The following is a 13,639-nucleotide window of genomic DNA, read 5'->3' as shown; positions in this document are numbered from 1 at the left end:
AAAGTTGCGGGCAACGGATTTTGGACTCATTAGGCTCGTTCACACAGCCGTTGTCGCTGGCTGGTGTGAAAATTCAGCAAATATATATATATATATATAGAGAGAGAGAGGTGTGTTGATATCCTTAAATGTATCAGTGTGTGTGTGAGTGGGTGTGCCTACGTGTGTGTGTGTTTCAGTGGGCGGGTGTCTATGTGTAAACACAGGACTTAATGAGAAAAGAACTTACTCTGCTGTTTGAGTTTGGTTCCTGTTTCTGTTTCTGTTTCCGCGTTCCGTTTTCGTTTCTTTATTTTTTCCCCTTGTCGCTTTTTGTTTTCGATAATGTCGACGAATTCTATTTAGTTTACACAGAGTTACTCAGGTGTTTCAGGTGACAGACATCCAAACACCTTTTCGATTTATTGTCTCTTCCTTTTGCGGTTTCAAATTAAAACCCAATTCATTTCCACTGTAAATAGAGAAAAAGATGAAGATAATTCTATGGAAATTATGGCAGAGAGTTAGAGTATGGATTCTATAAAAAATTACAGCCGGAAAGCATTAAGCTCATAAAGAAAATAACAAGCGATTTAAATTAATTACCATAAACTGGCATAAATTAATGCTTTTTTTTTGCTATACAGTCAAGATAATAAAATATATAAAATCTGAGCTTTATTCCATCTAGATAAATTAATTCAATGAAAGATTGGTTAATGAGTAGAGCAGGGTTTATGATGAAGGAAAGGAAAACAAACGATGGAAAATCAATTGAAATAAAAAAAAAACACTTCAAAAAAATAAAAATTATGCCAGGAATGCAAAGAATGCGGATTTTGTGTATTTAAATTTTTTTCTCTTTTAGGTTATATAAAACTTTATAAAAAACAGAAGAAATTCTTGAATAAAAAGGTAAACTATGAAATGATATTAATTAGCAGAGAACAATAAAAGTTTTAATTCTTCATAAATTTTAATGCAAAAAAGCATTCTAAAAGATTCAAGTCTCTATAAAATATGTCATTAAAAATGTATAAATGTGGCAAGAATTTCAAAGTTAATGAATTTTAATTGCTATAAATCATAAATTAACATTTTATAAACACTTTAAAATGTCTATAAAATATAATTGGATTCCTAAGTTCAATTTAAATATTATCCCGTTTAAATTCGCCTCGGATTTCCTATTTCCTATTTCGTGTTTATTTTATTTTCAAATTCATATAGATCGCATTTAAAAGAGGGACGTAAGCGGAAATAACGAGCTGAAACAACACTGCTAATTACTTTCTCATTATGCAGGCTATTTAGCTTTAATTACACTAAGCTCCAAGCCACGACAGGCGCACACACACACACAGGACTCGCAGGACACACAGGACAGACACACACAAACACTGAGGGACACATGGAGAGCGCACTCAAAGCGCTTCTAAAACTAGCAAAAATGAGGGAAAAAAAGAAGGACAGCGCTCAAATGCTCGAAATTCGCCGGGAAAAGTGGCAACAGCATTTGAGCCTTTCACTTTTCACCTGCCTCCCTCATTTTGCCTCCGGCTTTCTCCCGCTGGCAATTCCAATTTACAGCGCAAAATGTTCAGAATTTTCCATTTGAATTTTTGGTGTAGGCAGAGGCAGCTGTGTAGGGGGGATGTGTTGGAAAAACGAATGCTCTTGTGCGCCAATTTTCCGGCTCTCGGCTTGGGAGGAGGAGGCTGCAGCGCCAAAAAGTATGCAGCCATAATGAGGCGAGAGCTCACATCCAGCCGAGTGTCGGGGTATTCTTTACGATCAATTTTCAGGCTTTTCAATCCGGTCTCAGTTCGCCGGGGCCCTCGGTTAATTATATCAATTTAACAAAGAGCCCGGGGAGCACCTGTCTGTGGCAAACTCTTTTTAAATGTAAATATATACACAGGAAGAAGGAGTAAGTTATCTACATTATCTCATCAAGTACGGTAAAATACACTTTCATCTCTCACTAATGATCCATGCTTCCTTTTAAAAGTATGAATATTTTAATCAAATCCAGGTGGTTTATGAAAATATAAATTGTATACTTTAAACCCATTTCAAATCAATGGACAATGATTATAATTTTAATCCCCAAAAAATATCGCTTTTAGCTGACCCAAACTCTCTGCCAATATTTTCCCGCCGTGCATGTGTGTTGGCCAGGTTTATTTGCATTTTAATATGGCTCGTATTTTATGGGGCTTTCATATTGTTGTAGGTATTTACAATATATATGTATATACATTTTCCTTTTAAGCCGCATTTGTGTAATGAAACGGAAGGGATTACCGCTGGCCAACCACCCACCCAGAATCCAGTACATGGCAACCCCTAACCCCTTTTTCCTTTTCCCTTTTCCCTTGAAACGAAATGTTTAACGAAATTGAAACACATTTGCCTGACAGTTGCCATCAGCTTGGCTTCAATTTGATGTCAGCATTATTGACTGATCCTTCGGGGCCCCGGCCCAGGGATCTTGCATATATGTACATATGTTTACCCGAGGCTGAAACACTTCAAGTTGCCTAGTTAAAGTTAAGTGTCCGTGGGCGGGCAGCAAAGGGGGCGTGGCCCCTGCTCAATCATATTTCACATTCACCACTTGTCAGCTTTTATCTCGTTTTCGTCATCCCAAGAAGTGCCCATCTTATTCCCGAGCTTCTCTCTCTCCCTCGGTCTCCCTCCGGTTGTCATAATTTCATTATTTGCTGCGCTCAGGCATAAAAAAAGGGATATTGTCTGGCTGCCAGGATAACTCTGTATGTGTGTAGTCTGTGTGTGTGTGTGTCTGTGTGGGATGGGTTGTCATGAGCACGATGTTCGCATGTCCTTTCCATCGACGTCTGCACACGCATTTATTTCTCAGCTTCTGTGGCAGTTGGCGGCCATCGCCAGGATGACAGAAAGTGTCTATACAAACAGCAGACAGGACACAAATACAGAAGGACGAGGACAAGATACGCACAAGGACAGGCAGAGAAAAAATAAAGGACCAAGGTCTACCCCCAAGTTAATATTTAATTTATGTAAAGTTATTCAAAGTTGATGTTTTTAAAGGTTAGAAAGAAGTTTCTTAACGATATTTCTTAAGAAGTAAACTTGTAATTTATGTTCAGAATATTCTGTAGTGTAAGAAATAAATACTATGAGTATTTTTGAATAGAGTTCACCCTTCCCTGTTCCATATAATTATTAATAATCTATAGAGATTAGTGAAAATCTCTTTGATTGATGGACGATTACTACGTTTGACGTGCTCAATTGTGCAAGTCTATTTGGGTATATCCTCTCTCTGTTTTTTTCGAGTGCACACATGCGTGGCACATCCTTTTTCCAGCCAGTCGAGTTGACTGACTGACGCTATGGCCACGTGCCTCAAGTTATGAGAGCCACCGGCTGCCGAGTGTCCACCGAGCGACCGAAACTTCAATTTTAATTGGATAATTACTCATCCAATCCGAGGATTTAATCCCGCCTGAAATTGATGCACCGCACCAGCAGGGGTTGCTGAGCTCGGTTAATAGGGTTGAGTCCTGTGAGGTGAATCCTCGATGAATCCTTACTCAATGCTCTCTTTGAACCTGCTGCGGCTCAAGTGGTTCGACTGTCTGTCTGTCCCCGTGTGTGTGTGTTCGTAAAACGTTCTCGGAAAATTGCATCGCAATGGCTTCCAAATAGATGCACTCCTGAAAGGGGCAGGGAGCAACTTGTTGGCTGCCACGCACAAAGTCCATTCAAAATGCATTTGAATGGGGACCGGATACGGATGACACCCGGAATGTGCAGCAATTGAATGCCAAAAGGGGGTAAAGCTGCCAAATGGCCAAATGGCATTTCCATTCACAAGTCGCCGGCATTAAATGCTCTCCGAATTGCAGCTGCATGCAAATGATCTCCCCAAACAGTTGCCATGCACACAAATATTATAAGGGCGCTACTCTATTGCCAGTCTTTATCTATTATCTGCCTCGACTTTACTCTGAAAGCTGTGTGTGTTTTCCACAACCTCAAGCTGAATCTCTTCGTGTTTTCCTTCTTTTTTTGTAGCTGCAGACAATTGACACGGCAACGGGTCAGAGGAGCTCACGAGTTGCCAGTACAAACAATCTGAGAGAGAGTTAAGTGGTGTAATATTTGTAGTGCTTAGAAGTTTCACTCAGGGAAAAATATATATGAAAAATATATATTTTAAGGTTGTAGGAGGATTTCCCTTAATTTTTATGTATTTTAAGAGGATATGTAAAGAGTAAACCGCCAAGGATTCTACTTGAATAGAGTAGAATTTATTGTACTTAGAAGTATAGCATTTTAACTATATTTTCTGTACTTATGTAACTGCTTTAAATCCTTAAATATATATTAATTTATTATTATTTTCTGTAGTTCCTAGTCTTTAGATTTCCTACTATTTCTCAGTGCAATTTTCCCGAGAACAAGGGGTGCAAAATCATTCTATTGAAGCCGCCGCTGCCAAGCACTGAGGCATAAACTCAATATTTTCATCTTTTATGCGCTCTGTCGGGTTTTACGCTAGGATTTCTAAAGGCACAGGAGATACATATCCTGCGAATCCGTACCCAAATCCAAAGCCTGTCTGCCCTTCGTTGATTAGAATCAACATAAATAAAATTAATTGTTGCCGGTTGAGTCGTCAGTTGAATTGGGGGTTGCATTCAATTTGATTATTAGCTCAATTCAGTCAACCTCGAAAAAGGAAGGACGACACCCCTGGTCCTCGCCTACTTATTTCGATTTTGTCGTTGGGCTAATTTTCCTGTGGTCCGAAATCCCCGGAGACCTCGCTTGGTTGCCACAAAATAATTATAATTTATTTACAGTGCCCCTCTGTCTGTCTGTCTGTTCGCTGGACTGAAAGTCTCACTGTTTGCTGCTTAATTGCCAACTTCTACTTCAAAAAGGACCTCCACCCTCTATAAATTGTGTGCAATTGTTTCCTGAACTCGGGGCCATTGCATCAGGAAATTAAACTGCGATTCGGGCCCTCTGTTTCTGACTGCCTTCAGTCTCATCTGTATGCAGCCGGCAAAATATGCAAAAATGACATGCCTCCCACGGCAAAACACTGAGAGAAAATGAATTACAAGTAAATCTACATATCAAATGGTGTTGATTATTAAACATTTTATATTTAATTAAACTCTTATTAGGCTGTGAGCTTACGAGAAATATCTATAGTATTTTATAGTAGCTTAACTTAAGAAAACCTAGCTTTTCAAAGAGTAAATATTCAGCATCCAAAGCCTAGAAAAGTATGAAACAATATTCCAGACATCCTAAGTTTAATCTTAATATAATTTCTGAGGAATACATTTTTCCCCCAGTGCATTCCTATTCCAACTTCTAAGCCCTCCAAGTCCCTGCCGCTTTTCCAAAATCATAAATTACACCAAAAACTGACCCCCAAGCAGCGGGAATGCCGAATGTATTATGCAAAATGCTGCACAACGAGCTCTTGGCTGAACTGAAATTTAATTTCCAAAAGGCAGACACACACACACAGCAGAAAACACACACAGAACATGCAAGACAATGAATCGATAATTTATAAATACTCGGCGATGATCGTTTTGGAAAAGCCGTGGGTAACCGTGGCTTTAGGTGGACAAAAGCTGCATTCATTTTGAAATAATCAACGAAAATGCTGAAAACCCAGAACCGAGAACCGAAAACCAGAAAACCCGAAAAACCAGTAAAGCATTTGTGCCCCGGCTGCCATTCGAAGTGGGGCAGCACTTGAAATGCAGTCGTTGTGGCAACCAGTTGAGCTGCAAGCTCCAACTAGCTAATGGCTGGGTTTTTGGCATTGAATCGGTCTGGTTTTCGGCATGATTTCTCAATTGATTGCAAGTGGCGGCTCTCTCTCTGGACAGCCAGGATCGGAGCCGGAGCTAGAAGAGTCCTGTCATGCCTAATGCTTATTACCAACACTTGGACGCTTGGCAATTTATGCAGGACGATGCGATGCGATGCGATGCAGCTGCCAAAGCTGCTTACGTTGAGTCCTTGGCCAACTGCCCATTGGCCAGTCGATTTATTATACCCTTGAAAAGGAGTATCATGGACTTGGCTGGCATTGTAAACTCCATAATCTTGATCAGAACTTATCAGCGAGGTTGTCCCTTTGTCCGGGAATTTATTTCCAGGATAGGTCTCCTCCCAATTTAAGAGAATTTTTAGCTTGAATTTCTTTTAATATATAAGTCATGGAATAATCCTTCTTCATAGAGTATTTCAGGTTTCTATAAACTCCTCCAGCCTGTCCTGTCCTGTTGTTTCTATAATTTTAATTGAAGCTACGCACAAGAGAGACATATCGAGAGAGAGCGAGTGGTTTGGGCTTCTCGAAATTGGAATGCATTTTTGGCAATTTCCAAAACAAATATTGCTCGAAAGGATCTGGGAGTAAGCTGCTCCTGCATGAAGCCACCTCCATTTTATGCTCAGGTGACCAGTTGGGCATCTAGCAAATAGTTTAGTGCACGAAAGTGCTTTCAACACACACACACTCCGACTATGACAGGGATGGGCACTTGCTCCGTAAACATGTTATGTAATTAAAATGCCTGGCAGATATTTTGGCCAAACATTTTGCGGCTGCTTTTCCGCTTTTGTGTGCCAAAAATATTCCTTTCCAAATAACTTTGGAGCTGCTCGTTTTTATGAGAACGCCAACGCCAACGAGGCCGACAAAGTCTCCGACTTTGCTCGTAGCCCCCGAAACTTTCTCAATGGAATGCCCCAAATTCTGGCAAAGCTTTCACCACTTTCACGGCAGAGAAGCTCTCCTTTTTTTCCTTTTTTTTTTAAGGCGTCTCCTGGATGGTGCACTCTTATGGGGCTAAAAATAGCACAAGAGCTAAAAATACGACAAACTCTCTTTGATGTTTAAATGAATATTAAAATAGATCAGTACAATATTAATACCAAAAGGTGGTTTTAACATCTCTATTAAATTCTTAATATCCTTTTTTTACCAGTGATTCCACTGACGGTTATTATTTTATTTATTCCTTGCAGACGTCACAAATCTGGACTACGTAAAGGTGAATGCCGAGGCGGGCAAAAACGTGACCATTCCGTGTCCTGGGGTCAACGAGCACTCGCTGGTGGACACTCTGGTGTGGAAAACAGCCTCGACGACCATTGCCCAGTTTGCGAATCGGATACCATTGCTCCACAGTCCAAGGGTGAGTTATTTATATTGAATTTTAATAAATAAGAACGCTTAAATTAAGGAGAAGAAAATCATTGAGTTACTAGTGAAAAGCCTGAAGAAACCAAATTCTATGAGTTATTTGGTACTATTTTGAGGTAAAAATGGAGTCTTTTCCCTAAAAATATATTCTAATTTAAAGATGATTTAACTCTACTTTAAACTAAATAAATAAACCGCTTACGACCCCTTTTAAAGCCTGTAAAAACATCACAAATTTAAGGCTTTTCGTCTCCTGTAAAACCCCCAGACATTCCCAAGTGCAATTTTCACTCAAAAATGGCACTCCCGTGTCATATTAGAATTCATTTCGACACTTAGCGCCCTTCCCCCACCCTCACCACCTCGCAGGACTCAGGCTGAGGAAGGACCCTCTAATATATATGACCCTGCCTGGTGCTCAGTGCTCGGTGTTCAGGGCAAAAACGAAGCTGTTAAAATAATTGATAGCCGGCTGCCGGGCGGCTGTTTGAACTTTGCCCTTCGTCCTCGAACTGAAGGCGATGAGTGCAAGAAAGTGCAGCGAAAGTCCCGACAACTAAGTGGCCATCAATGGGGTGGAGCTCAGGACTCGGAAGTACAGAGCAAGCCGGCGCGCGGCTAATATATTTTAAATGTTTGATAGTTGCACTAAAACAAAAGCGACATGGCGCAAAAGGAAAAAATAGGGAAAATAAAACAGAAGCAGGGAAAGCGTTCAAGTGGCTGCCAGATGGCAGGAAACAAGAGAGTTGGTAGCTGGGAGTTGGGAGTTGGGATCTGGGCCCGAAAGCAATTGCAACGGCCTTAAACGCACTCGGGGGGCCATTGAGGCGGCGCAGGAAGAATGATGAAGTTGCCTCCGATTCTGGTAGCCAGATGATGAAGGACCCCAAGATGTTGGCACTGCGAGAAAACTACTATATCTACTTCACTTCTTCTTCGACTTTCCCCTCTTCAATTCTTTTTTCTGTGCTTTCTTTAATATGAGGATAGTTTTTAAATGAAAAGATTTTTATAAGGATTAAAAGTATAACAAAATTTCTGGGATATTGTGCTGTAATTAAAGGTAAGAGAGAGAATCCTTGATAGTTTGTTTGTCTAAAAAATATTCACTGTTTTTTGAAATCAAAGGATCATTTTCGAAGAGATAATTTAAAGAAAGTATCAAAGTAAAAGGAAATTGTCAGTAAATATTCCATAAACTTTACAAATGAAATTCCTCTTTAAGTTGCTGCTTAAATAATATTTTTCAAGTGTTTCCCAAATTCTAAATATAATTTTCCCGAGATAGGTATGTAAGAAAGTACTTAAATTATATAAAATTGTAATGATATATTGTCGCAACATTGAAAAACAATTGCCTTAAGACATGCTCAAAATAGATTATATTTTCTCAATGCTTTCTCTAAGCTAAGCTGCCTTTTTTCGGTTGTCTTTAGACTTTTGAGAGTATTTTTTCCCAAGTGTAACCAGCAGATTCTTGAGCCTGAGCTGCAGGAGCGGACTAGAGAACCGGCTATGTGTTAAATGGCAGACTGGGACACTTGAGCTGCAGCCAAAGTTGGTCCCAATCCTGCTTCGTGAGCTCTCGGCTCGCATTTCTTGGCCTCCGCCAAGTTGCAGGACTGCAGGCTGCCTTCTTGGCCCGGCTATTATGTGTATTAAAAGTTTTTCACCTTGGCACAGTGGCTGCTTCATTTTATTACAACTGACACATGACCCCCCGGCACACACACCCCCTGCACCCTGCACCCTACACCCTATACCCTGCGGACCCTGCTGGGCTATTAACTTTTGTTTTATGGCCAAGACTGGAAATGATTCATGTTTGCACAAGCTAAGCGGACTAAGGAGATCCTTACCAGGGATTTGCCGCTACTCGCTCGAGTGTGTGTGTTTTATTTTCTACAAAGAAAACAAAGGAAGGGGAAAGGAGGAAAATACTTTCCTCAAGTCACCACTCACTTGGTCATGTGGGCGGCGGTCAAAAGGGCGATAAGTGTAATTAGAGTTTACTACAAAATCGTATTGGAAATTAAAAATTCCACATGGTAAATTTTCTGGCAAATATTCCCAGGACTAAGTCCTGCCTGCCTTTCTGCTGCTGTAGCCAGTGTGCAATCGGGCGGCAGAATTTTCCCCCAAAATATATGTATATATAGACAGGGAAAGGAACTGAAGCTGAGGCTGAAACTGAGGCATTTCAAGTTGTAATTTGAGGGCATACAGTGGCAAGGATACAAAAGTAAATAACAGGGTCAGGCATGCGAAGATAAACCAGATACTTTAACTGCAGCAGCAGCAGCTAACAGATGGAAAATAATTTAGTTTTCCACATTCGAAGCGGCTGTAAATTCAAACGAAATGCATATCACAATAATCTGTGATGAAAATCCTTATTAAATTTCAGGCCATAAAGGTACGGAAATTATTTGTTGGGGAAAAACAAACAAATCCTGGATGAATTTACTGCCAATGCGACTGGCTTTTGGCTTAAAATTAAACTAGGGAAGAGAGAGATACATAACATAGTTCAATTATGAGCCGGAGCCAGCTTTGTGGCCAAAACAAATTTGGCCTGAGACAGTATAAGTTTTAGGGCGGGTCGATGACATGCTATGCCTTTTGTTTGTGCTTCGGCCACATACTATATATGTAAGTTTTCCTTACTATTAAAAACTTTTTCTGGCCTGTGCAAAGTGGAAACTCATGTCGTCGGCCGCCTTGTTATTTGTCAGGGGCTTCGCTTCACTCTCGGTAGATTTTAATTTTCCAAATCGCAAATATATAGAGGGAGGAGGAAACGTAGAGAGAGATTTATAATTAAGTTCCCTAAACTCGTTGCAGATACAACTTTTATCGGACAACTTTGGCCTGCAGTTTACGCCTTCCTTGGCGAGTGATACATCGGAGTACATTTGCCTGGTAAACGATCGGCATATTCCAGAGGCTATAGTCGATTTACTAGTGCAAGGTAAGGATATTATTAATATTACTATATTTAAAATCATAAATTACTTTACTCTTTAAAATATTATTATAACCCTTGAAATATATTATCAGTAATTCCCTCCGTTTTTCCTTTAAAACTCCCTGCCTTTTCTCGTTTGCTTTCTTAATGAAACGCTTAACTACTTTTAATGATTTTTCCGGTTTACTTGGCCAACACATCCCCCCCTGTCAAGGATTGCATTTTCCGATATGTCTTCCTTACACTGCCACCGGACTTGCGTTTCATTTTCCTTTTCTTTTTTGCTGTATTATTTTTCCTTCGATTTCTCACTTGTGTTTTCATTGTCGTTGCCTCCGCCTTGACATGATTTCCATTTGCATTCCACTGATAGCTGGCAGTTTTCCCAATGCTCCGCCGATTCTCCATCTCGATTTCATTCTCCATTCTCAATATTTTTCTCTTCCCTGCAGATGTGCCCGATCCGCCGGAGCGTCCATTGTTGATAAGTTTCACATCACGCTCGGTGAACTTATCCTGGGCGCACTCGCAGCATCCGCGGAATGCGCCCGTCACGCATTTTATTATTGAAACGCGGTAAGTGTTGCCACCGAGAGATGAGGAGATGCACCAGCAGTGGTGACAACTCTGGCTTACATCAATTACCTTGACTTAAGTGAACAAATTCTAGGAAAAAGCAGGAAAAAACTAATTTTTTAGTCGATAAATATCGATTTAATTTGTGAGAAATAAAGATATAAAGATATGAGAAATAAAGATATAATTCGAAACGAGTAATTTGAACAGAAACTAGAAAATATTACTTGGAATTTACGTTAGAATATAAGTGACTAAACATTAAATCTTTGATTAAGGTATATTCTGTAATATACCTATCCATAAAAGTTTCAGGTTATAAAAATGGTATGTTATGTTATAAAATGTTCCCTGCTCTAAAATTAGAAATATCCTGTCTCAATTAGAATCAGATTTAAAGTTGATTTTAAAACAAAAACTAATAGTAAGAGGATATTTTCGATGAATACAACTATTGCAGTATACTAATAAATCGATATATCATAGATACAAGATATTTTCGTTAGGCAAAACTATCGCAGTATGCTCATAAATCGATATATTATAGATACGATATATTCCCGATAGATATTCGTAAACTATAGCTGAAGAATCGTTTAAAAAATAGCTAATTCAGCAACTCCTTCCCTCTGTTACGATTTGTTTTAAGCTGATGAAGTGCCATTGGAATGCTTGGTATTTGCCTGGGGGAAGGGGAGGATTGGAGGATTGGGGCGGCTAAGTGGATGCTGTGGGCATCCAAGGGCGCTGCTATAGCTGTCCGTGGCGATGATGGCGATGATGGACGCGCGGCCATGATTGACACATGCAAAGGCGCATTTGCCAAAGGATGCACCAACTGCGGCTGACCCCATTGCGCTAATGAATTAGCGAGCGGAGCGGAAGAGAAGGATGCACACACACACACCAAGCAGCTGGCCACGCCCATTTCCGCCTTTGACTTAAACTCAACGCCCACCTGATTTTCGCATTTATGAAAAGCGGAGAGCATCGACGGCTTTGGCTGCACCGGTGCATTCAATTAAATTCATGCGTTTATGGCTGGCTTACTTGGACAGTCGAGGTTGAGATTATAGGTCGAGGGAATATTAAATATTTGGGGATAACAGAAAATTCAAGAGGATGAAACTATGAAGTAAAATATTTTCCATAAGATAACTGACCTTCTTGAGGCATACCAGTTAATTGTTTTGGGCATGTTTAAAATTCCTACATTTATCAAAGAGCTTCAGATTATATTTATAAAATCTTGTGCTTCTTATTAACTCTTTATAAATAAATATAAAATGACTTATTGTAGAATTTATAATAATATATTATAATGGAAACCTTTCTAAAAAGAAATTCCCTATATCCGACACCCTATAAATTCTTTATAAGAACACTTTCTTTCCCTGCAAATAACTTCTACATTTCTGGCGGCCACTGTAAATCTCAGATCCTCACACACACACACACACACACACTCTCTACCTTGGTGGTCCTTTAATTAATATGTAAAGGGATGACGACGATATGCATGACTACGGGGATACGCACTTCACTTGTGCTCCATTTAAATAGAAAAGAAAACACTGGCACGCACACAGAACCGCCACCATCTGTGGGCGTAAATGGGGTTCCCCGGGTTAAGTCGAGCATATATCCATACAAATATCCATATATATAGAGAGAGGAGAGAGTACGTATACGCCACGGTGTACATCGTATATGACTGGCATTGTGCGGCGCTGGCTATTTTCCGAATAACTTGAACTCAATGCGGGGCATGAAATATAAAAGCAAGCGAAAGCCGTCGCCGCCAACGCAGCACAAAGGCCAAGCGAAAATGTTGGAAATACAACAAGAAAACAAAAAAAAAAATAAAACGCAGAAAGAAAAACCAAAAAGCGAAACTTTTTCAATAAATTTCCATCAACTGCAGTAGCACTAGCAGTAGGACGACGCTTGGTGGGCGTTCCTTTTTCCGGGGCAGGAGGAGGGGCCGTGTCCTCGACAAGACACTGGGGCTCCCAGTACAATCGATGACAGCCAACTGGAAAGCAGAGCCTGCGGTGCATTTATGCAAAATAAGAAATAACTGCACCCATACACAAACACACACGGTGCGGGGAAAAACACTGAAAATACTGAAAACACTGAAGGAAATGTGAACACGCGCCGCCGCCTGCCAAGTGTGCATACACGGGGAGAAATTATAACTTAAAAGATTTCATAAAAAATTAATGAGGAAGCAAAAGATTTGACTTCCTAACAGCTTCCTAAAATGTATAATTTTCTATTGAATAAAAAATTTAGAAAACGTTTCCGTGTCTTATGAAACTTCTCGCTTTTCAGTAAAAGAACACTTTTCCTTCTTGCTTTTCTGCAAGATCTCTTTCTTCTCTCATTTTCTATCTTTTGAAGGATATAAATGAGAGCAATCACAACTGCGAAAGCAGGAAATCTATTTAAATTTATTGGGTTTTGGCGTGTAATTTCTATAATTTTCCCCCGCTATTTTCTCTCACTGCCTTGGTGCAGCTCATACGCAGCATAGCATACTTTTTTGGGCAACGCGAACACACAGAAAATGAAGCTGCCCCATCTCTTCAGCTCTGCATCTCCAGCAAACGCGGGCCTGCAGACTGCATTTTATGTAAATTCCCATCGACATGGGAGTGAGTCGAGTTCTTGATGCCTCCCCACTAGCCTGTACTCCCGGATCCCTTTGAGGCACTGCACCCACTCCCACTCCCACGCCTCTTATTTACATTTTCGCTTGATTCGGTTTATTTGCGCATATGAAAAGGGGGCTGGGGGATGGCAGAAGGCGGTTTAATATGCACACGAACTGCCATCGAAATTGAAAGACGTCAACCCACGACGATGATGATGAT

The 13,639-nt window shown here is 40.2% G+C and overlaps 1 protein-coding gene across 3 annotated transcripts in view; it reads left to right on the top strand.

The window, feature by feature from the left end:
• The window catches only part of Ptp99A (Protein tyrosine phosphatase 99A), a 138,313-nt gene that overhangs the window by 40,133 nt on the left and 84,541 nt on the right, over positions 1–13,639 (top strand). For all 3 annotated transcript variants that reach the window (XM_086840221.1, XM_020956299.2, XM_086840215.1), the window contains exons 3-5: positions 7,036–7,205; positions 10,061–10,187; positions 10,637–10,760. In XM_086840221.1, coding sequence (XP_086696347.1) covers positions 7,036–7,205; positions 10,061–10,187; positions 10,637–10,760 — 421 coding nt within the window. The remainder of the gene's footprint in view (positions 1–7,035; positions 7,206–10,060; positions 10,188–10,636; positions 10,761–13,639) is intronic.

Source organism: Drosophila serrata, unplaced genomic scaffold (genome assembly GCF_035046125.1).
Source record: "Drosophila serrata isolate PLE 108 unplaced genomic scaffold, ASM3504612v1 contig_382, whole genome shotgun sequence".
Classification (NCBI taxonomy): domain Eukaryota; kingdom Metazoa; phylum Arthropoda; class Insecta; order Diptera; family Drosophilidae; genus Drosophila; species Drosophila serrata.
Note: the sequence above shows the minus strand (reverse complement) of the source record. Positions and strands in the feature narration are given on the sequence as shown.